The following is a 23,748-nucleotide window of genomic DNA, read 5'->3' on the forward strand; positions in this document are numbered from 1 at the left end:
ATAAAAAGGGAATGAAGTACTCATCCACATTATTATGTGGATGAACCTCGAAAACATTATGTGAAGTGAAAGAAGCAGGACACAAAGGTTTGCATAGTGTATGATCCATTTATATGAAATGTCCAGAACAGACAAATCCACAGAGACAGAATGAAGACGGGTGATTGCCAGGGGACGGGAGAAAAGGGCACTGGAAGTAACTGTTTAATGGGTACGAGGTTTCCTTCTGGGGTATGTGCTCATCTGCTTGGGCTGCTGTAGCAGAATACCATAGACTCTGGGTGGCTTAAGCAACAGAAATGTAATGAATCATGGTTCTGGAGGTTGGGGAGTCCAAGGTCAAGGTAGCTGGCAGGGTCGGTGTCCGGTGAGAGCTCCCTCCTTGCGTTGCAGGTGGCTTTTCCTCAGTGAGGAGAGACAGAGGGCTCTCCGGTGTCACTTCTCCCCCCCCGCCCCTCGTATGACCTCATGTAACCCTAATTACTTCCTCAGAGGCCCCATTTCCAGATAACAGCCACACTGTGGGTTAGAGCTGCAACGTCTGAATTTGGGGAACACATTCATTCCATCACAGGGTGATAAAAATGTTTTGAAACTAGAGGTGATGGTTGCACAAGACGGCAAATGCAGTAAATGCTTATCCTCTTTAAAGTGGTTAATTTTATGTTATGTGAAGTTCACCTCAATAATAAAACAGAGTCTCAGGAGGTTAGAGTTGAAAGGTCCCCTGAGGTCCTCTCTCTAGTCCAACCTCCCTCCAGCGCAGACTCTGTTCGAGTCCCTCCTACAAGGGGAAGTGAGCCCCTGGGGATGGAAGACATTCTGCCACGGGGTGGCTGTGGTCATCAGAGGGTTGTGGTGTTGAACGAGGCCAAATCTGCCTGCCTGGCTTGAATCCTTCGGGCGATGGGGCTTTGCCAACCAAATGTGGCTTTGATTAGGGCCCCTGTGTGGGCTCGCTGTCTAGCCAAGAGGCCGCCTCTGAATGGTTTTCATTGACCCAGCAGGCCACTGGGTGGTCCTGTGCGGCCAGTGTCTCTTCCAGGGACATAAATGAAGTTGCCTCCGGCTTCCTCCTACTCGCTGCACCGGCCCTGAGAGCAGGGCAGGAAGGGAGCTTGTCGGGGAGCCTCCCCTCCGGCCTGGGAAGGGGGCTTTCTTAAGTACCCCCATGTCCTGCGATGCAGAGCTGCTCTGGAAGGGGCTTCCACCTCCTCGGCCTGAGCTGCTGCCAGGGACGCTCCCTCCGGCCAACGCGCGCAGCATATGCTCCCAGCTGCACGAGGCAGGAGTCAGCCCCCGCCATCGTGCCGCACCCACGTGCACCCACAGACACGGGGCAGCCCGCCGCACGCTCCAGCATCGGCGCCGCTCACGTGCAGCACGGCCAGGAGCACATACCCCGTCTCCCCTGCGTGTACACGCCACCCCCGGACGCACGCGCCTTCCGGGGGCGCGTGGGCCCGCCCCTTCCGGGGGCGCGTGGGCCCGCCCCTGCTCACAACCTGCAGCTATGCTGTTTTGCATTCACGCACAGCTTTGCACGCCAGCCCGTGCACCTGAAGCTTTCGAAGCGCGATACCGGAGCCTAGAAACGTGGGGCAGCCTAGAGAGACGCGGACGGGGAGACTTGAGTTGTGCTGTGTCCAAACTAGATGCCACAGGGTGTGTGGAAAATAAACAGAATCAGGTGATTTGTCCTCCCTTCAGTTCTGCTCTCCCGTGGTAGCTGTGACGGTGACGTGTGTTTTGATTTGGCAGCCTCAGCCGGTCTGCTGGAACCGTGGGAGAAATGATATCCCGGGTTTTTGGTTTGGTTTTGTTTCTTCATTAACCTCTTATCGGATGAAAAAAAAAATCTCTCTTCCATGAGAGAATTTCTAAATGGCCTTTTTTCTAACTTGTGGCGTGGCTCCAAGGCGACTGGGATATTGGGAGCGGGGAGGCCTGCTTGGGGCTGGACCAGCTCAGACAGGCGCAGCTGAGTGTTTGGAGCGAGATGTCCCACTAATGAGGACCCAGCCTGGAGGCGGGGCCGAGGACATCGTCCGTCCCGAGCGTGAAACTGTGCTTTCGCCTTTCCTCCCGATGACCCTCAGATGACGGGCTCAGGCCACTGTCACTGTCCCTGGGCCAGTTACTGACCACGTGCTCTGCTGACAGCAGACTTACAGTGTCTCGGCACCACCGGGGCTTCTGGGCTCTTGTGTGTACCTCCCGCGGGCTGGCGAGTAGCTCAGCTGCAGGGAGAAGCGCCCTCCAGCCCCCTTTTCGTCAAGCTCCCGCTCCTCCTGGGGCTGCTTCTGTAAGCTTGTTGGCTTTCACTTTAGCTGTGTGATCCATCTTGAGGTCAGCTTTGTGTGTGGCATAGGTCAGGGGCGGGATTCCTTTTTTCCCTGTGGATATACAGTTGTCTCTGTGCCATTTCTTGAAAGGCTGGCTGTTCTCCATTGAGACAACTTGTCGCCTTTGCTGCAAGCGCATCGCCTGTGTCTGGGCGAGTCTCTCTCTGGACCTGCCGTTCTGATCCCGTATCTGTATGACTATCATGACCGCTTCCACGCCCTCCTTCCCCCACCCTGGACCCCCTACCCATCTGCCCAGTCAGGTAAGGAGCCAGGCCACCCAGTGTGGGCCCAGCCCAGCTCCTGGGAGCTCAGGCCCTTCAGGCCAAGACAAATGCCAGCAGCTTGGATCGCTCCAGTTCTGGCTCCATCTCTTCTCGGGTGGGCCCCCCCTCCCGCCAGCTGGGATCACCTGAGGGGACCTTGCTTTGCTGCCTGACTCCAAGATAAAATCGGTCGGTCATTTCCCATAAACACCCGCCTCAGCCTGAGCCAGCACCACGACCAGACAAGCCCGGACTCTGACCACAGAGATCTGTCCTGTTCTGTTCCGTTGGGTACTTCTCAGCTGCTGGCTGCTTGGCTCAAAACCCAGGAGCCTCGCAGCATGCTGTCTTTGAATCAGCTTTTTTGCCCCTCACGTTTAATGCATTCTCTGGGGGGAAGTGGCTTTTTGATGAAGTTAAAGTCAACTGACCACTCAGCCCGGGTTTACCAGCAGCTGGGTGGAGAGGTCTCGAGCAAACGTGCAGAAGTATCGTTTTGCAGGTCGTCAAGGTTCAGGAGTTCCAAATCAGGGAGACTGGAGCATGGGGGCCTGCGTTCAAAAGTCTGGGGGACTTCAGGAGATTGCTTCTATTTGGAACATCTCCTACCAGTGGAAAAGTTATTTAGCTTAGAACACCTTGCCCTCCTCTGGTTGGCTCTGGGCCGCCCTGGGGCTCACAATCTAGAATAAGTACTAGCGGGGGGCCACGCCCCTGAGGCTGGTGATGGCAAGCCTTCTCTGCTGCGTGGGCGTCCCTAAGAGGTTCCTAGACCCAGGCGGTCCACTTTTGCCCTCCTTGGAAGTCAGGCCACCGGCGGTCTGCCCGCACGCAGGGCTGTGTGGTGCCTTCTGTTTGAGAAGGGCTTCTCCCTGAAAAGGCATCCGTTCTCCTTCCTTGGCTTGCCAACAGGCGTTTCCCCCAACAGTAAACCAGGGAGGAGCGACAGGAAGGCCGGAGACAGTAGTGGGCCAGGTATTAGGGTCCTCACGGCACTGTACCCCACCTCCCTCTCACATCTGCCCAGCCCTCTGGGCTTCTGGATATTTCCCCGGGCACTCGACTGTCTGCTGCGGTCTGTGTTCGCTCAGCTTGGCTCGGGAAGGTCCCTCTCCTCCCGTACGTCGAGGCGTGGTCCTCATGTTTCTTTTGCGCCTGGCCTCTGCCTCATCCAAGTCCACGGTCTCTTGTGTCGTACGCTCCCCCGGGACTCGGGGTCAGGACCCAGCACTCTGTGGGTCCTGACCCAGCACCCTGTCTCAGGGAGGGCCATGGCCTCTGACCTGAGGTCGGTGTCGCCTCCCCGAGCCTCATCGACTCCTTGGTGTTGCAGCTCCCTGGGAGAAGCGTGGGCGCAGGTGAAGAAGAGCCTTGCCGACGAGGCTGAAGTTCACCTCAAGTTCTCCGCCAAGGTAAGCCCTCCCTGGGTTGGTCCTACGCACCGAGGTGCTGCTGAACGTTTAACAACTGTCTCTCCAGGGTGTGATGTTGCAGTTTCCATGGTGTAAATTTCAAGAGCCGGGAAGAGATGCTACCGTTAGACCGGCTCCCCTAGACCAACAAAACAGCATCAGTAATCATACACATCCATCAAGAGCGTGGATGATAGTCAGATGTAGTTAGGAGGGTATGAGGATATGTTATTACCTTTGCTTTGAATATAGTTTGTTAATTTTAAGTTTAGATCATTTAATTTTTAATACCGGCTGTCTTTTTTGTTTTTTTTGTGGGGTTTTTTTTTGTTGTTGTTGTTGTTGTTGTTTTTTGTGGTACGCGGGCCTCTCACTGCTGTGGCCTCTCCCATTGCGGAGCACAGGCTCCGGACGCGCAGGCTCAGCGGCCATGGTTCACGGGCCCAGCCGCTCCGCGGCACGTGGGATCCTCCCGGACCGGGACACGAACCCGTGTCCCCTGCATCGGCAGGCGGACTCTCAACCGCTGCGCCACCAGGGAAGCCCCCGGCTGTCTTTAACAACCACCTCACAAAGTTCCTCCAAATTTAACCCTGGGCTCTGATGAGCCAGTGTAAGCAACCCGAGCACACCTCTGTGAGGTGAGGGTAGATGCCCCCCATTTCCTCGGGTGAACCCCTGAGTGGTGCAACTGCACTTTTGTGTTGCTTGGCTTTCCGAGGAATGCAGTGGCATTTTCTGTCTCTTCTTAGTGTCGGGAGAGACTAGACTATTTCGAAGGGAGACATTTTTGTTATTGTTGTGTTTGTTGTTACACAATTTCAGACTAGGTAGCTGACGCTTCTTTCCATTGGTCCAAAAGACTCTAGCACCGTGCCCTTGGACAGTGATGTTTCTCTCCTACTCACTCTGTCATCTTCAGGACTCAGAGCGGTGCCTGGTACATAGTCGACGTCAATAACTATTTCCTGAAGTTAGGAGTGAATAGGGCCTCTGACGACCTCCTCTCCACCCCCTAGTCTTTTCAGGCCTGCTTTCTGCCAGGATTTCTCTGTGTTTCCAAACAACCCTCTCTTCCCCACTCCCTGTCTCCTGTCTCCAAATTCCCTCTCAGGCTCTTAGCTGCTTTCCACGTGGAAAATAAACCAAGAGTCTAAGGGGGGAAATTCATACTAAAGTGTGCGTGACTGATGGGGCCGCCCACTAGGATGCTTGCCTTCTAAAGGACGAGAGCCCCTGGAGAGGGGCACCGTTCCCGGTGACCTTTGCCTACAGGGTCTACGCTCTTCCTTCTGCCCTCCCACGGTCACCAGCCGAAGAGGACACCGGGACAAAGCGCTTAAACCCTCTGAGCCCACATTTTAACATCAGGGTGTACACTGCCACCGTCAACGTCACGGTGTAAAAGGAGGAGGATGCTCCTTGAACGTGGCATCCCACAAAGATGGCCGCTCCTTCCCGCGACTTCCACACTCAGTGCTCCCAGGTCCTATGTCTTTTCTAGCGCTTCTTCCACAACAGTTGCATTTCTGGGCTTAGTGCGCTGTCGGAAGACAGGAAACTGACTTTGTATCCGGGTCTCCACCCCACCCCGTGATGGTTCTCCGCACACCGAGGGCGGGATGAATTACCCGTACGGCTGAGGTGTGTGAAGGAGCGTTACAAAGAGCTGGGCTGGGAGGAAAAACAGTGCGTTACCAGCTCCCTGCCCCTGAAGGATGCTGGAGCCCCGAGACTGAATTGACACCCAGATGTGAGCGAGAATTCCTGGGCCAGCAGGGGCACGCTAACCTCAGACACCAACACTTTGCAAGGAAGTGGCCTCTCAAGTACTGGGAGAGAAGGGAGCTCCGTGAATGGGTCTCTTTTGAGCCTTGCACACAAAGCAGGGAGGTGTTTCTAAGCTGTAGATCACGCTTCTCCCTCCTAGCCCCCAGCAGCTCCAGCTTCTGCGGTGGTGGAAACTTCCGTTGACTGTGAGATGAATGCAGAGGCTGCCATTGTGAGCCATGGGGCTGGGAGCCGGGTCTGCGAGCGTCTGAAGGGTCGCCTGCCGGAGCCCCAGGAACCCTGGTGGCATTTACTCTCCATCAGCAGGCCGCCTGGTTCTCGATTGTTCATAAGGTACTCAGCGGGTGACAGAGCACACCCCCAGGCAATGTTTTCCTCTCATCTTTCCTTTCACTGCTGCCCACGGCAGCGCGTCTGGTCACCCAACTGGGTGGGTTTTCCCCGCACCAGCCAATTCCCTGACCCCAGCTGGGGGTCCTGCAATTTAATTCAGTTCTGACACTAACTCCCCCAGGGTCAGCATAGGATCCTGCAGGTTAAGGACTCAGTCCTACGGGAGCAACCCTACCTCAGATGGCCATCGTAAGTAGTGGGTCCCCCGGTTACCCACCACTTCTGTCCAACTTGGCTACAGATCAGGGGTTCCCGTGACCCCCTCCTCAGGTTTCATAATTTCCTAGAACAGCTCACGAAACTCAGGGGAACGCTTACTAGGTTTACCAGTTTATTATATATGAAAGGATGTGATGAAGGCTGGAGATGTGTGTTCACCTCTGGGTGTGTTCCCCCAATCCAGAAGCTCTCTGGGCCCCGTGATTGACAGATTGTTATGGAGGTTTCATCACACAGGCAGAATCAATTATTCATTCAGTCTCCAGCCCCTCCCCTCTCCCCGGGGGATGGGGAGGGGGCTGAAAGTTACAAGCTTCTAATCATGGCTTGGTCTTTCTGGTGACCAGCCCCCGTCCAGGAGTCCAGGCAGAGGCCCCTCATTAGAACAGAAGACCCTCCTGTCACCCAGGAAATTCCAAGGGATGTAGGAGCTTGGTGTCAGGAACAGTGGGGTCAGAGACCAAATATTAGACCAAAGGATGCTCCTAGGACCTTTGTTGTTTAGGAAATTGCAAAGGCTCTAGGAGCTCCAGCCAGGAGCTGGGGACAGAGACCGAAATACATGTTTGTTATTATATCACAGCATCACGGTGATGTTTAAGTGTTCGATGTAGGATATAATTCATCTCCCTCAGTTTTATCAGCTGCTGTTCAAGACGGCATCTCCGTTTCACAAATGAGAAGGAGCAGAGGAGTTAAACTGCAGCCAGTGGGCTCAGCTGCTGAGGAAGCAAAGGAGAGGACTGAGTGAATGGCAGTTTTGACCCCCCCGACCTTTCCTCCGGGCAGACCAGTTGCATTTAAAACACAGAACCCTGTTCTGAGGAGGACTCTGCCCTCTCTTAAGGACTGTCCAGGGCAGTGCAGTCTGGCCCTCCAAGTGCCGGGATGTTTTGACTCACGGCTGACTTCAGGTAGCTGCTGGGAGGCTTCTGAAGAACGTTCACCAAAAATTCACACGTAGATTTTTCCATTAAGAATGTCTGCTGCCTCCAGCCCATCGGTCAGTGTCGATGCCCTCAGGCCATCGTGGTGGCAGCCCAGTGGTTGTGTGACAATTCCTTGAAAAGAAAAGGCTCCAAGGACTATCCGTCCGCCCTGGATAATACGTCTCCATATGTGCGAAATCCATTTTACCATCTGCCCCAAAAGGCTCGTTGAAAAATTCCACCCCGAATGCTCTGTGTCGGGGGCAAGAGCTCTTTAAGAAACGCAATTTCATTTCAGGGATCTTTTAGGCTTTTCTAGTCTCCTAGCTCGAGCCGTTGTTCATAGCAACAGGCCGTTAAAGAAATAAGATTGCTATATATAAAGGAAGTTATACCCGCTTCTGGGTGAAGAAGGGAGAACAGAAAAATTCCTTCTGATGGGAGAAAATCTAATCCTGCAGTCGGGGCCATGCATTCAGCCAGAAGATTTTGGGGGCCACAGTGAGCCCCAGGAGATGTGACTTTTATGTCAATGCCATCACTAACAAGCTTTGTGACCTTGGGCAAGTCACTTAGCACCTCTGAGCTTCCATTTTTTTCATGTGTGAAATGAACAGATTGGATCAGATCAGTGACTTGAACCTTACTTGACTGTGACCCACAGTTATACATTTTCCATGGCCACCTGGAACACACAGGTAGGTATCCACATCCAGATATCCGCATACAGATACAAATGTACGTCGCTAAAACAACTGTGTGTGAAATTACTTATCCTCCTGCTTAAAATGCACTGACATTTTCTCTTCGTGTCTGGGCTGTGCTCATCTAAAAGCAGGTCCTGACCCACTAAAATGATTTCACAACTCTTAATAACCCACTGGACTAGATACAGGCATACCTTGTTTAACGTAGCACTTTGCTTTAGTGTGTGTGTGTTTGTTTTGTTTTGTTTTAACAAATTGAAGATGTGCAGCAACCCTGCGTTGTCAGGTGATGGGAAGCATTTTTTTTTAGGAATAAGTATTTAAAAAATTAAGGTATGTGCATTTTAAAAAACATATTTATTTATTCATTCATTCATTTATGGCTGCGTTGGTTCTTCGTTGCCGTGCGCGGGCTTTCTCTAGTTGTGGCGAAGGAGGGCTACTCTTCGTTGCGGCGTGCGGGCTTCTCATTGTGGTGGCTTCTCTCGTTGCGGAGCACAGGCTCTAGGCACACAGGCTTCAGTAGTTGTGGCACGGGGGCTCTGTAGTTGTGGCTCGTGGGCTCTAGAGTGCAGGCTCAGTAGTTGTGGCGCACGGGCTTAGTTGATCCGCGGCACGTGGGATCTTCCCAGACCAGGGCTCGAACCTGTGTCCCTTGCATTGGCAGGCCAATTCTTAACCACTGCGCCACCAGGGAAGTCCCGGTATGTGCATTTTTAAGACATAAAGCTATTTACACACTTAACAGACTACAGTATAGTGTACACATGACTTTTATGTGCACTGGGAAACCAAAAGAATCCATGTGACTCGATTTATCGCCGTCTTCGCTTTATTGTGGTGGTCTGACCCCAAACCCACAATATCTCCGAGGTCTCCCTGTGGCCTCTGAAATTCCTGCCAACTTGCATTTTCTCTTACTCTCTTCTGATGAGTGACGTGAAAGGAGAAGACTGGAATTCTGAAAGGCAAATCAAATGGCTTCAATAGCCTGTGGCATCCAAGCCAGGCCAGCTCAAGTTCATGAAGACAAGCTTCCAGGGAGGGAGGGCTTCTGCCTCCTGGCTAGCCAGAGATGCTTAAACGTTAAGAATGAGTATTAAAAAAACACCCAGCCAACTTTCTTAAAGAAAAAAATCAGCCTTATTTTCAGAGTACTTAAAATACAGAGGGAGAATCCATGGGTCTTCAATCCACGGGGTTGAATCGCTTCTGACAGCCAGTAGCACGCTGTTTCCAGAATGCCACTTGGAATTGGGGGAGAGCGTTTGGGTGCGTTGGCAGGATCCTGGGCCCTTCTCCAGACCACAGAGTCTGGGGCCGGCGCCCAGGACTCCTGAGTCTTGATAAGCCTCTGCAGGGTCACCCCTGGGTGCATGAAGTATGGAAATCCCTCAGAAAGAGACCGCGGAGTTACTCGGTCAACAGGCTGAGTTAACCCACGTAGAGCAGAGCCGGCAGGAGCCGGTTCCCACGGCCGCCAATTATGCGGCCCCGCCCCCTCCTCCCTCATCCGGGTGGGGAAGGTGTTTTCTTGTTCTCAGCAGCGCTCGAGTTTGTGGCGTCTTACAAACTGCCACCAGATGGGGGTGTTTTCCTGTGCAAGGAGACTTCCAAGGGATCAGAAAAAATGATAGCAGACGTTACAACCAACAGGAGGAGAAGGGCGTGTGTGCAGCCCGCTCTCCGTTAGTCTTTGAAGGTTGTCCACCATTAAAGCATCGTCTTGTCACCCAGGGCATTGGGCGCTGACGATCTAAGTAGAGAAGGCTCCCCCACCGTGCACCAGCTCCGGCCAGATGCTGCGGACACAGCAGTGACCAAGCCAGCGTGGTCCCCACCCTCCTAGAGCTCAAGAGTCATGTGTGATCGGTGGTTTAGGACTAGGAACACTTCTGTCCGCGAGCGCTCTGGGGAAGAGGTAGTGTAGGAAGCAAGGAGCCTGGCGCGGAGGAAGAGGAGAGCGATCACAGAACCGCAGAGTTGGGATGTCATCCATCCAGGGAAGATCAGCTCTGCTTCCCAGAGGGGCGGATGGAGGCTGAGGGACCCCGGAGGGCAGATGGAGGGGCCCAAGGGGGCCAGTGGGTGGGGCTCTGAGAGGCTGAGTCGGGGGGCTCTAGGCTGTGACTTTGACCGCAGCAGGTCCACACTTATCTGTTTTCTTACCAGATGCAGCTCATGTTCACAACCCCCGCCCCCCAAAAAGTTTTAAGTAAGAGTTCTCCTTCCAAAGAGAGTGGAGTGGGAAAGAGGGAAGGAATAAAAGAGAAGGAAAAAGCTTGAAAACCAACATCACCCAGCACCTCTCAGAGCATAAAGAACCCTTCTCTGTCCCTGGGGGTGCGAGGTCAGTTCATTCTGGGGCGGTGGGGTTGCACCAGCCTCCACGCAGACACCAGCAGGCACAGTTCAGGAAGGGGGGGCCCCTGAGCTCCCAACAAGACCTCCTCGACGTCCAGACCATGAGCAGATCCTCTGTGGTCTCGGCACCTGGCACGTGGTAGCTGTCCAATAAGTAGAGCTGACCCGAGATCGCCTGATTTAATGTCACCCAGGCAGCAGTCCCTGTGTTAAGTGCTTAGGGACACGGAGATGGTGGCTTGGGTTCTGCCCCGAGAAAGCTCCCAGGTTGGAAAGAAAGGGAGCCGGACACCTGAGCAGAGCCCTAGCAGAAGCTCTGGGGACTTAGCACAGGAAGGGGGTGCCCACGAGGGACTCGAAGGCTCCCGATGCTCACCCGTCCATTGGTGTGGACGCCGGGACGTGACCAGCCGAGGTGACTTCCTCGACCGCTACCAGATAAGCAGCCACTTGTCTCTGACCTCCCGGTGGGAAGGTCCCCCATCCTCGCCTGCAGGGTTGGGGGCAGCGCCCCCTCCCTCCGCTTGCAGCGGACGCCCCGGGGTGCTGAGTGCGTCTCCCCCACCGACAGCTTCACAGTGAGGTGGAGAAGCCCCTGATGAACTTCCGCGAGAACTTCAAGAAGGACATGAAGAAGTGTGACCACCACATCGCAGACCTCCGCAAGCAGCTCGCCAGCCGCTGTGCCGCAGTGGAGAAGGTGAGGCCCGGGCTGCCAGGGTGGGAGGGCCCTGCTGGAGGAGAGGGGGCCGGGGACCAGCAGGGGCTCCGTGCGCCAAGGCAGAGGCTTTTGCCCCCCTCCGGCAGGATCTGGAGGGTGGGGAATATGAGATCCCCTCCCCCAGCCAAAGGATAGGTGGGCCGCTTCCCCCCCCCAACCCCCCGCCGTGCTGATTCTGAGTGGGAGTGGGCGTGGCTGCACCCGCAGTGGAGGGTACCGGGGGCCTCCATCCAGCACGTGAGACAAGGTACCACCCTGCTTTTGTGGGTCTCGGAGCCTGGATGTGCCGCCGGTCCACACGGGGCCCCTTTGCCCGGGTCTCACCTGGCGGATTCCCTCCTGACGGAATCAGCCCCCTGCCGGCAGCTGCCGCCAGAGGGCCCGTCCTGCCCCAGAATGGGGAGCCCGGTGCTACCAGCTGCTAAGCACTGCTGGGAAGTGACGTCGGCCTTTGTGGTCCCCGCCACCCCGGAGAAGCTGTGATTTTAGGACCGCTTGGGTCCCCAGTACGTGTACATGCTCCAGCGAAAACATGCTCTGAGAGGCTTGCTCTAGGCCAAGAAATGGGGATGAGAGGATGCTTTGCAGCCTCCACGTGGTGTGATGCTGGTCTAGCTGCTTAGCCTGTCGGAGCCACTGTGGCCTCATCCACAAAAGCAGGGAAAAGAAAGGACTCTTACCTAGAAAAGGGGAAGCCAGGCCCCGTGGGCCCCATAGGCCCTTCCTGGCTCTGAGCCCACGAACAGCTTCACGTCCTTGGACCCCAGGCCCGGAAAGCCCTCACGGAGCGGCAGAGAGACCTGGAGATGAAGACCCAGCAGCTGGAAATAAAGCTGAGCAACAAGACGGAGGAGGACATCAAGAAGGCGCGGAGGAAGTCCACACAGGCGGGTGAGTGAGGCGCCGTCGCCCGCTGCCCCGTCCATCCTCACCTGGTCCCAGAGACACAGACAGGAGGGGCTGAGAGAGGGGGTGCCCGTGAACGTGCATCCCGCAGGACGAGGCTGGGGGGTGGGGCTGTGGAGCGGGGAGCAGACCCGGCTGTGTCCAGGCCGTGGCAGGGGACGGGGCTCCCACGCCCTCGCTTTGGGCCGGAGGGCGCCTTCTGGTCCAAGCCCTGGATCTCGGGCCAGGCGGTGGACAGCCTCTTCCAGGCACCCGGAATTCAGGGGGCCTGTCGCTGCGTGGAGCTCCTAGGGCAAGTGCAGGCCACACCCACCCAAGCTGTCCCACCTCCCCGGGGAGTAATGCTCCAAAGGTTCACCTCTGGTGATGGGCTTCTGCCTCAGAACAGAGGTCAACATTTTGTTTAAAGAAACAACCGTATTGCAGATTTTCTCCAGAAGATTTCCCACTGAGTCAGCTTCTGCTTCCACCTAGAGGTAAAAATTAGCTAATGCACAAGGAAGGGGGAGAAAAACCAGTGAGAAACAGTAATCTAAAAAACGAATTGTTAAATATTTCTAAAAAACCAGTTTCATGGTGTATGAGGACAATGCGTTTTGCTTTCCGGGGTTAAAATGTGTGCTGTGGGATTAGGGTTTGGTTCGGATGGTCTCTAAATCCCTTTCAACCCAACTTCTGGTGGACCTGGTATAATGAGTCCATTACAGGATGAAACGGCCACCTCAGTGACATTTTGAAATAAGGTGGTGTGAAAATGTCATAACAAAATAGTGTAATATAAATACAGCATTTTATATAAAGATATTTAATGCACAGTGGTAGAGTATTGGATGCAGAAACAGAAGGCACAGTACACTTTTGGGGAGTAGGAAAGGGAACCCAAGGATGGGAGAGGCACATTTAAATTAGTTTATTAAACTATTAAAAAATCAAATTATGTTACAAAAACAATATTGCTGCTTGACAAAAAATTTTAATCAACAAGTAAGAATATAAAATCTTATTCCCCAGATATAATCACCATCAACACATCCTAGTGTTTGAATTTTTTTTAAAGTTTTTTAATATTTAAATTTAGAGAGACTTCCCTGGCGGTCCAGTGATTAAGACTCCATGTGTCCAGTGCAGGGGGCCCAGGTTTGATCCCTGGTCGGGAAGCTAAGATCCCACATGCTGCACAGTGCAGCCAAAAAAAAAAAAATTTCATATACATAAAATCATATCATACTGTGTTCTGAACTTATATTGTAATTGATATGTCTTAGAGATAGCTCTATTCCGTTACCCATAAATTTATTTCCCCACCCATGTACATCAGAGTTTTTAAGTAGTTGAATAGCGTGCAAGTGTATGATCGTATCCAGAGTTGTTTCTTCATTCCCCTAATTGATTTTTGTAAGACTTGTAGATTGTTTCAGAGTGTTTGCCAATGCCAGCGATGCTGTTACTATAAATGCATCTCAGGGGTGGGGGGAACAGAACCTGCATATAGACAGGATAGAGATGGGGTCGGGGTTTCTGGGTCACAGGCTTGTATTCATTTTGATAGATGTTTCCAAGTTGCTTTCCAGAGAGGGGCGCCCACCAATAGCTCTGGGAACACCTGTTCCCTAAACTCTTGTCAGCACTGAGCGCTCTCAGATTTTGACATTGGAACTATCTGGTGAAAAATAGTATTTTGTTTCTAATTTAATTTACACTGCTTTTTGAGTGGAGTTGAGCATTGCAAAACTAGACTTATAAATCATCGTGGCTTTTTTTTTTTTTTTATGATTCACTCATATGCTCTCCCCATTTTTATGTCAAATGGCTGGTCTTGTTCTTATTGATTGATTGATAAGGAAAATTAACTTTTTGTCATTTGAATTGCAAATATTTTTCGTAAGTTGTTTATCTTTTTATTTTGTTCTTTGTGTTTTTTTGGGGGGGGTATGCTTATTTAATCTTCACTGTGGCTCTATGAAGGTACCATTATTAGCCCCATTTTACAGATGATGAAACTGAGGCACAGGCAGGGTGAATCAACTTGTCCAAGATTGCAGAGCTAGTAAACAGTAGAGCTGTATGACAGCCCAGATCTGGTTCCAGAATCCATGTCCCTAACCTGTACTGTTCAGAAGGGCCTGATTTCAAACCCTTGGGATGCCTAGAGAAGAGACATACCTACCTTTACCTATACTGTTTCCTGATGTTGCAGGAGTTCCTGAAGCATGTTGTCAAAATCAGGATCGACAAATAGGGCTTTGGGGGTTTCATATTGTGTTTATAGGGTGACCCCACCCACGGTCAGGCACAAGCTCTTGGTGGGAATGCATCTGCAATGAAATACCCACTTTCTTCCCTGTAGCTGAGTCTTTCTTGGGATCGAGGGCCCAGTCTTGGCCTTGAACCAAGGGCAGAATGAACAGAGCCTTGATTTGGGTTCTGTTACTCAAGGCTTAGCTCCCAGCTAACGGTGTATGGTTCACTGGGGAGGGGGCCCTGAGCCAGGCCCTGGGTCATGTGGGCGTAACTCCGCCCACTTTCTTTCACTTTCATATCTGAACCCACATAAGCAAGGTGATGCCATTGTAGGAATCCCTTTGAAGGGTTCATCGTTACCTCTGGGTTCACTCGTGAGTTTTCCCATCACGAGCAGAGACCATGACGTCTTCCTCTCTCTGGCACCCTGTGATGATCAGGAAACTACATGTAGACCAAGCCGTGCTTCTCCAACCGTAATGTGCACGTGGATCACCTGAGGATCTTGTGAAAATAGTTTCTGGTTCCCCAGGTCTCAGAAACTTCCTGAGATTGCATTTCGAGCAGACTCCCAGGGCGTCCTGACGCTGCTGGTTCAGGAACTGTGTTCTGTGTAGCGTGGGTCTGGGATGCTGGGACCTTAGTAATGTAGTTACTTGCAGTTTGTTAAATAGTTTGTTTCAGATCTCGCTTATGAAATAACATACTATAGAAAGAGCCCATTCCCTTCCCACCCACCCTTTGCTGCTGCATGTACACACACGCGCGCGCGCGCACACACACACACACACACACACACTTTGCAAACTTCCCTTCTTTAACTAGTAGCAAGTTGCTTGAGACACATGTTTCAACCAAGCAGGACTCCCCTGCTTGGGGAGTGTGAAATGAAACTCCCATCTTTAGAAGAGGAAGCATTTCTTGGGCTCATGATAGAGTTGGGGGTCCTAGGAGTACCCTCCCCACCCTACCATACATACATTCTTTTTTTTTTTTTTTTTTTGCGGTACGCGGGCCTCTCACTGTCGTGGCCTCTCCCGTTGCGGAGCACAGGCTCCGGACGCGCAGGCGCAGCGGCCGTGGCTCACGGGCCCAGCCACTCCGCGGCACGTGGGATCTTCCCGGACCGGGGCACGAACCCGCGTCCCCTGCGTCGGCAGGCGGACTCTCAACCACTGCGCCACCAGGGAAGCCCCATACATACATTCTTACTGAGAAACCCCCTTCCTGAGTTTTTGGTGTCTGGAGTCTCGTTCAGGTGGACCCTCTGCAGCCGGTCCCGCGTAAGGCTGGGTTGCCCCCTTCTCTTGCTCTGCTTATCCTCCCCACCCCCCAACCTTCTGGTGGCCTCCATCCCCCTGGCTGTGGGATGCAGGTGGGAGAAGGCGGCCACGGTGAGGACAGGACCGAGTGTGACAGTGGCCTTGGCCCTTCCAGGAGATGACCTCATGCGCTGTGTGGACCTCTACAACCAGGCGCAGTCCAAGTGGTTTGAAGAGATGGTGACCACCACGTTGGTGAGTGACCGGAGACGCGCACAGGTCACTGTACGTGACAGGTCACACGGACAGGCCCCTGTCCGTGCAGGGGCGGGCGCTCAGGAACCCCTGGGTGGACGGCGGTGGGTGTGCAGGCAGTGGCGTGGAGGTGACCGTGGAGACGGTCATTAGGTCTGCGCGAGTGTTGGGGCTGAGACCTCAGCTCCGGACCAGCCTGCTGTGGGTTCAGGTCCTTGCCCTGGCACCTCCTATAGCTGTGTGAGCCCAGGCGGCGACGAGCTCGTGCTGCATCCTCCCGAGGGGGCAGGGTCAAGCAAGCGGACAGTGGGCCCTTTAGGAAAAATCGCCAAGTTGAGTATTTCTGAGAAGCCAGCACCCACTGCGGGGGGTGCAGCGGGGTTGGCACGTGGGTCCTGGGGCCAGACGAGACAGGAGGCATCATGCCAGGTGCTTATCACTCCGTCCTACTGCTCCGAGCCACCGCCGTCCGTCTGTCTGTCCAGCATGAGACTAACCATCTGCCTTCCCCAGGTGCCGGTCCACCAGAGCAGATTAGAGGCCTCTCCCGGGGACAGTGACCTAGTTCTCCCCCTGGTTAATCTCCTCATTAAACTCCCTGCTTTACTTCCTACGCCCTGGTTAATCACCTGAACAGTGACCTAGTTGTGCACAGAATAGCAGCCGCGTCTCCTAAGTTCCAAAGATGCCGAGCCACCTAGGGTCCAAAGGGCGAACGCTTTCCGCTCTTCCCTGTGGCAGTGACCGCCCTGCTCCCGGCCCTCCTGGCTCTCTTGACCTGCCCCTCGGTGCTTGGGGCGGACGGGGGAGGCGAGGCCGCTCAGCAGAGGCCCGGGGACAAAGCCCCAAGGGTTGGAGGTGCAGCAGCTCCTGCACGCGTTCCATCTCTCTGGGGCTGGGGCTGCACTGGTACAGAAGCAGGATTAAGAGCGCGACAGACCCAGGTGCAAATCCCGCCGCTCCCATAATTCCCTGTCGCTGTGGGCAAGCGATGTTACCTCTGTAGGTGTTCATTCCCTTGTTTGGAGAATGTGGGTAAAGAAGAGAACCCCGTACAATGATGCTGAGGACAATAAAGCTCTTAGCACCCACCCTGCCTGGCAGACGAGAGTCAGGAGACGGTAACTGCTGCGCCGTCAGCCACACCTTCGCTCCCAGATACGGGGTGGGTTCCTCGTCAGACCCCAGAGGGTCAGGCGGGATGGGGGATAAACAGGCAGCATCTGTGTTTTGTGTTTAGAGGGGGGTGGGGCCCGCATGGTGGGGAGGGTCTCCAGGTGGAAGGGACACCCCCAGAGGTCTCTGCCGGTTTCCTCCTCTGCAGGAGCTGGAACGGCTGGAGGTGGAGAGGGTGGAGATGATCCGGCAGCATCTGTGCCAGTACACGCAGCTGCGGCACGAGACGGACATGTTCAACCAAAGCGTGAGTTCCCCGGGCCGAGGCCAGCGGGGAACGGGGGGGGGGGGGGGGCGAGGGGCCAGGGAGAGCCATGGCCCTGTGCCGTGGTGGCAGGTCAAGTAGCTGCTACAGATGAATCTGTCCGGAAGGTGAGCACGGGCTCGGGCCTGCGGGTGACCTCTTGGGATGGACGTGTCAGTTACCCTGGATGTCCACGTGAATCCGTCCCGAGTGCATCACATAGATGCATCATGATAGTTAAAATAGCTGCAGATGCCCTTGCCTCCCCTGGCGAATTTCTTACGATGCTGGAACTATTCAAAAACCTCTCAAGCCGACGTACCATTTGACCTGTTCTCAGGTGGTAAATGTGGGGAGTGATGGAAGGAGGAACAGGTCACAGACCCTTGGGCCACCTGCCCTCTCATCCACCCTGAGGTCTGGAGGGTCACATGCACGAGGGAAAGCAGGGCAGAGGCCTGAGCTTCAGGCCCCCGGGTCTCCCAGCCTCCCCCCGACGTCTGTCCCTCGCACGGGCCTCCCCGGGGCCTCCCAACCCTCTAGAGAGGCTGCTCTGACGGGCACGAGGGTGCAAGCAGCGTGGTTCAGAGGATACATCCCTGGCTCGGCTGCTGCCTCTGAAGGTATCCCTCTTCTCCATCCCTTGCAGACAGTCGAGCCTGTGGACCAACTGCTTCGAAAAGTGGACCCAGCCAAAGACAGGGAGCTGTGGGTCAGAGAGCACAAGACGGGCAACATCCGCCCCGTGGACATGGAGATCTAGACGCACGGCCTGGGGCTTCCTGCCGAGGAGGGGCTGGTGTCCCACGGAGAGGCGGTGGCACTCCTGCCGGGGGGGGGGACCTGCTCCCAAGCGGAGCTGCCCTCCCACCCGCTCTCCTGGTCCACTGAGGAGAGGGGACAGTGAAGGCAGAAGGGCGGCCCGGATGGCCCCACGGGGAGCCCCCCGGTGTTCCCAGGCCAAGAAGATGGATCCACAGCCCTGCCCTCGTCTCCGAGGCTGAAGCCCCCCAAGTCCCATGCCGTGCTTGCCACTCCGAGAACAAACCGAGGCTGGAACGTTGTGGACCCTGCTGAGCACCAGAGGGGTCCCCTCCCCACCCAGAGCCAGCTGTGTCACACCCTTACGCCCCTGGAAGCCCCAAGGCCCTTCCTCCAGCCAGCCCACCTGTCTCCAGGGCTTTGGAGGGGCAGGGGTGAGAGGTCTGTGTCTCCAAGCCAAGCGTCAGGGTCAGAATCTTGGATAGAAGGCACCTTTCAGCTCAACAGCCCACACCCAGAATCCTTTGCAGCAGCCCTCCCTCTTTGTTTTTTCCCATTGCATATTCTGGGAGCCCACATCCTGGCCCTTCTCTGCTACTTTGCATCATTGGGAGTCTTGGGAAGAATGCCTGGCTCCTGTTTTCCCAGACTGACCGGTCACTGCCTGCAGAGGTCAGGATGGAACTACCTCATTCGGCAAATCCGCCCCAGGTCGGAGCGTTGAATCGTGTTTCCTGTCAGATCAGGCGTCAATGTCACGTGCTCTCTCCGGGCATCCCCGTCCACCCAGCCTGCAGCCGCTTCCTCCTCCACCCTCGCTTGTCCTGGGGGCCGGGTCAGTCCCATGTTGGAGATGGGTTGGGGCAAGTGTCTGTCGTGTCCCCAGATGGCTCCACGTGCCTACGCACAGCGGGGTCAGGACCACTGTCTCATGTATGGCTGTCACTGGCAGGCACTGTGCGGGCGTCGCAGACTCTCGTGGCCACAGTACACGTCACCATCCAGGCAGCCTGGCACCTTGGCCTCTCAGCTCCTGCACGTTTCAAAGCCCCGCACGGAGCCCCTGCTTGGGGCTGCTACCCCCTTGCCCTTTCCCCATCGTCTCCCCATTCCTGGGAGAGCCTGGTCTGAGTGTGACCTAGGAAGCTTTGGCACTGCCACCGGGTCCTCCCGTACGTGTTAAATCTTGAGAATCAGCTCGAGGCCACGGGAAGGAGAAAAGGGCTGAAGGAGGTCAGACAACTTGCAAGGGGCACAGTCTAGCCTGGAACCCACACCCTGCGAACCCATCTTTCTTGTTAATCTTTCCCTTGATTGCTTTGTATTCACAGGTTTCTCGTAAGGGCAGACGTCTAAGAAGATAACTCACCGGGCTTTCTCTCTGCCGTCCATGCTGGTAACTGATGACTTGTTGTTCTTGAATCTTTTGGCACCTCTGCCTTTTGAGTCAGTGTGGCACCCTCATTGTTACAGTAGAAAGATGCCGAATGGCCTAAAGCAAACCAAGCTTTGCCAGTTTTCTTACTGAAACATCCCAGCCAGAAAGGTCAACAGGAAGGCCTTCACCACCTTGAAGGCCATCTGTGTCTGGCATATGGAGAACCACTCCTCCTGGTCTGCAGTTGGGCCATGACACCAGCTGCCAGTTCGGGGGTATTATCATTGCTTTGGTTTCTTGATAGAGAATCGGTGCTAGTAGTTAATTGCTGTGTGGCTTAGTAAACTAATTTGTGGATGATTTTCCGACATTCAAAGCCAAGGCCTTGTTACTGACACAGATACTTTTGAGTGTGACATCCGCTCACTGATTTTGTTTTCTCATCCCCATCTGAGGATTCCAGAGTCTTCTTTTCTCCCCTGGGGCTCTCTTGCCCCTTTCAGGGTAGCCCAGGTTGGCCCCGTGTGGGCCAGCCTGTTTTCTGAAGTCATTCTTTCCCCCTCATCCTTTTCCCTCCGTTTCATTAGCCCCTCCACATCTTTTTCTTTTTTGTTCCCTCCTTTATTCATTCATCAAGCATTTAGCTGAGCCGGGGCACTGTGCTAATAGCTAGAGATAAGGAATGGCCCCGTCATCAGGGAAGCCCACAGTCTCTTGTATAGACTTTGTCTTTTCTCCAGGGGTCTTGCAATTCAGTAACTTTGGCATTCACGTACAGGTGCTCGCTGAAGAATTTAGGTTTGCGGAGATACTGTCTGTTGTGCAGATCGCTCTTCTTTCATCCATTCACTCATTCAATCAGCAGACACTCGGGGCAAGCCAGGCATCGTGCCGGTGCTAGAAATGTAGCCGCCTGCCAGACAGGCACTGTGCCCCCGGCCCCCCTCTGTTCTCCGTGCGGAAGGGGGATGTTTTCAGACCTGTCTGGGGAATGAGAACCTTGTACCCCTTCCACGTTTAACCCACTGGGAGCCTGTAATCATAATACAAACTACTGCCACGTGGCATTTACCCAAGGACGTAAAAGCCAGGCAGCAACAGGAGTATAATCCCCTGGTCCGCTAGACCCTCAACGGCTCACATCCAACTCAAATTTCAGAGGTCTGTTTTAAATAATTCTTCTCACTTTACAGAGAGGAAGAATGAAGCCGGAGGATGGCCAGTGAGAGCCAGGAAATGAACAGCGAATTACAAGCAGGGCTTGGGTCCCTGTGTTACCAGGGCTCCGCGTGTGGGTGAAATCAGGCTTAGGAGGAAGTCTGGGATAGCTAAAGAGCGTGCTTCGGAGGGGCCCTCGGCTCCGGATGGTGGCGTCTAGGTTATAGGAGCGTCTGCCTGGCTTGATTCAGGGTGAGTGGCCCCAGGCCATCCTTGAGCACAGCCATTGTTCCGTTTCTGAGGACAGGTGAGCCTCTTCTACCTGGGAGACGCGGAGGCACTTCGTTCGGTCTCTGATAGCCTGATTTTTTTTTTTACAAAAGTCTCTAAAACAGAAGTGAGTTGCCACGAAAACCTCCAGGAAAAGCTACTTGTTCCTCTCCATTTTTTTTTTTTTTCTATTGCTTTTGATCAGTATTGCAAAGCCCTGGCCAGCTGAGCCACAGGGATGGCTGCCCCGAGGTTCTGCCCGTGGGACCGCCTTGGGCCTCCTTTCACTGGGGAGGGTGGATTGGGTTTCTGCCGTAGGAGACACTTCTCCCTTCACTGGGGCTGATTAATGATCGAAGCAAATGGAAACCATACAACTCGGGAACCAGGGGCTTGTTTCTGTTCCCTTTGTGAAAAGCAATCAATTACGAGATTAGGGGCTGGGTGCAGAGAAATCTTGGCGGAGCCAAAGTCCCTTCTTGGAAATTCAAGCCATGAAATTCAAAGGACGTCAAAGACCTCAGCTTGTTTAAGTGATTTTACTTCCAGCTGTGAGTGGCCTTGACAAGGAGAGTTTACACAGGATTCTGCAGACCTGCTGGTGATTATGCAGGTAGGGAAAGCCTTGGACAGATGTTAAGTGGGGCGCAGGTGAGCAGCAGGCTTCCTTAGCGAGCACACTGTCTATTTCCATAAACCTCCCCCGCCCCTACAAGTCCCCCTCCCTTTCCTTTTTACAAGTTAATTGAGATCTTTGACATTTGGTATCGGGGGTTCATTGACATACAGTAAAATTCACCCTTGAAGTATACGGTTCGGTGAATCTTGACAAAGGTACACAGCCTTGTAACCAGCACCGAAATCAACGTGATATTTCCGTCACTCCAAAACATCCCCTCAGGCTCCTTTGATGTCCATCCACTCCTCCCACCCCCAGCACCTGGCGACCACTGATGGATTTTTCTGATCCTGCAGATTTGTCTCTTCTAGAATGTCATCGAAATGGAGCCACACTGCAGTAGCCTTAGAGTCTGGCCTCCGTCACTCGGCTCGTTGCCTCTGAGTCACCTTGTGGCTGGATGGCAGTAGCTTGTCCCCTTATATAGCTGAGTAGCGATCTGTTGCATGGGTGCACCCCCGCTGCTTCCTTGCTTTTAAAAGTTGTCTGCCCCCGAAGTTCCTGGCCTGGGGTCTTAAGCTCGTTTACACGGCTGCTTTCAGCCAGCTGCGCGCACCAGTGGTTCTTGGGGCTCATGCTTGCATTTTCGGGTCATTTTAGGTTTTTGACGATGCAGAAAGCTGTTGGGGTTGGGGGGAGGGGGCGGGCAGGGCCTCCACTGCCCTCCACTTCCGCTGGCGTCTCAGCTGGCAGTTCTGCTTGCTTCTGGGGACCCTCCCTTCCACTCGCCCGGCCCCTGCCATTTGGTGAGGGTTAGGGGGTGTGGGGAGTGGGTGGAGCGTGGATGAGAAGACAGGGAGCCCGTCAGCACCCTTTCCTGGGTCCCCGTTCCTTCCTCGGCAAACCGAAGGTGTGCGTTCCAGATGGTCTCCCCGGCCTCCTCCAGCTGCTGCATTGTCTCCTCCCCTTGTCCCCTCCAGTTTTGTACCCTGTGCCCACGTCACACGCCCAATCTGTGTCCCTTCAGCATGGCTGTGCACGACGTCACCTAACACCCTCGTGAGAGGGATACCCAGGCGCTTCTGTGTTCAGACACAAAAACTTACGAGTTTCACGAGCTGTTGAGAATGAGGTAGTTCCTCCTCGGACCCCTAAAGAAAGCAGAAGTCGTTAATTTTCATCCGCCAGTTTTTGACACCATGTCCTGAAAGTCACTTGCAAGGAGCCAAAACAGGCATGGAGACACAGCCCCCTCCCTGCAGGTTCGCGTCGCTGCCGGAGCCTTGCCCACCGGGCCGGTGCCCTCAGCGTACTGGATGGTGGCAGAGAGAGGACCACACCCAGCTGACACTGGTTAGCCCTGGGCCTGACCCCCAAGGTAACAGCTCCTCCAAGCACGTCCTGATCGTGCCCTGCTCAGTGAAAGCTGAGCCCCGGAAGGCAACCGGGCACCTCTCCCAGCAAATGGAAGACATTCTTGGGTCCAGGCCAGGTGAAGGTGTGGGCCGTGGAGCCCAAGTCACAGGGTCCCACGCGGCCAGGGACCATGAGAGACTTGCACACCATGAAAGTCATTTCTGTCGGGCCTTTCCTGAAAGTGAGGGACCCAACTCCCTTTTCCTGGTTTGGGTGAGACCAAGACAAGTGACAAAAACCAATGTTCCATTTCCCCTAACCCTCTAGATGCTGGGGCTTGGCTGTTGGGTGCCTTTGTTGGGAGGTGCCTCTGCGGGAGAGGGGTTGTGTGATGAACTTGGGCACAGGCGTGCTCTCTCGGGGGCAGTATGGCACGGGGATGAGGAAGGAAAGCCTCGGGTGCCAGGGCAGGAGCACCAGACCGGCCCTGCTCTGCCGTCTCACGTGTCCCATAGCCTGAAGTTAAGTCACATCCCCTCCCGGGCCCTGTGTGTTACCGAGTGGAGACGTTCCCTACCTGGCGCCACACGCAGCAGCGGACCGGCTCTTCGGACTGCGGCCTCCGGGCAGCCATGTGGACCCGGGGACAGTCATGCAGAGGGACAGCAGCCATCCTCGGAGACAGGGGCCCCGAATTTGCATCTCTGCCCCTAGGAAGGAGATGAAGGGGGTGAGCAGCCCTTCCACAAACATGAGCACATCAGCAAAACCCCACGAAAGCGGAATTTTCTAACAAATAAACTTGCTTGTTTGCTCTGTTTTCTGTAACTTTTGCTAAATACTTTATACATTTTTAACGTTAAAAAGCGGTGTCTCCTCCAGCATTCCTCACCCCAGAATGAATGTGTTTACTCCACATTGTATATCCTTCCATCCCCTGGCTGCCTAGATCAGTAAATAAAATTGATGTACTA

At 54.3% G+C, this 23,748-nt stretch overlaps 1 protein-coding gene across 12 annotated transcripts in view; it reads left to right on the forward strand.

Annotated features, from left to right (window-relative positions):
• GAS7 (growth arrest specific 7) overlaps positions 1-23,748 on the forward strand; it is a 196,748-nt gene that overhangs the window by 172,793 nt on the left and 207 nt on the right. For 7 of the 12 annotated variants that reach the window (XM_067022085.1, XM_067022091.1, XM_067022089.1 and 4 more), the window contains exons 9-14: positions 3,945-4,023; positions 10,998-11,126; positions 11,915-12,038; positions 15,732-15,811; positions 17,136-17,234; positions 17,885-23,748. The exon at positions 17,885-23,748 is cut by the window's right edge and continues 207 nt beyond it. In XM_067022085.1, the coding sequence (XP_066878186.1) occupies positions 3,945-4,023; positions 10,998-11,126; positions 11,915-12,038; positions 15,732-15,811; positions 17,136-17,234; positions 17,885-18,235 (862 nt within the window). In that variant the 3' untranslated portion in view covers positions 18,236-23,748. Of the gene's footprint in view, positions 1-3,944; positions 4,024-10,997; positions 11,127-11,914; positions 12,039-15,731; positions 15,812-17,135; positions 17,235-17,880 lie in introns of all 12 variants that reach the window. The other 5 variants (XM_059048171.2, XM_067022094.1, XM_067022093.1 and 2 more) reach the window with 1 other exon arrangement.

The sequence above is a fragment of the Kogia breviceps genome, chromosome 19 (assembly GCF_026419965.1).
Source record: "Kogia breviceps isolate mKogBre1 chromosome 19, mKogBre1 haplotype 1, whole genome shotgun sequence".
NCBI classification, from domain to species: Eukaryota; Metazoa; Chordata; class Mammalia; order Artiodactyla; family Physeteridae; genus Kogia; species Kogia breviceps.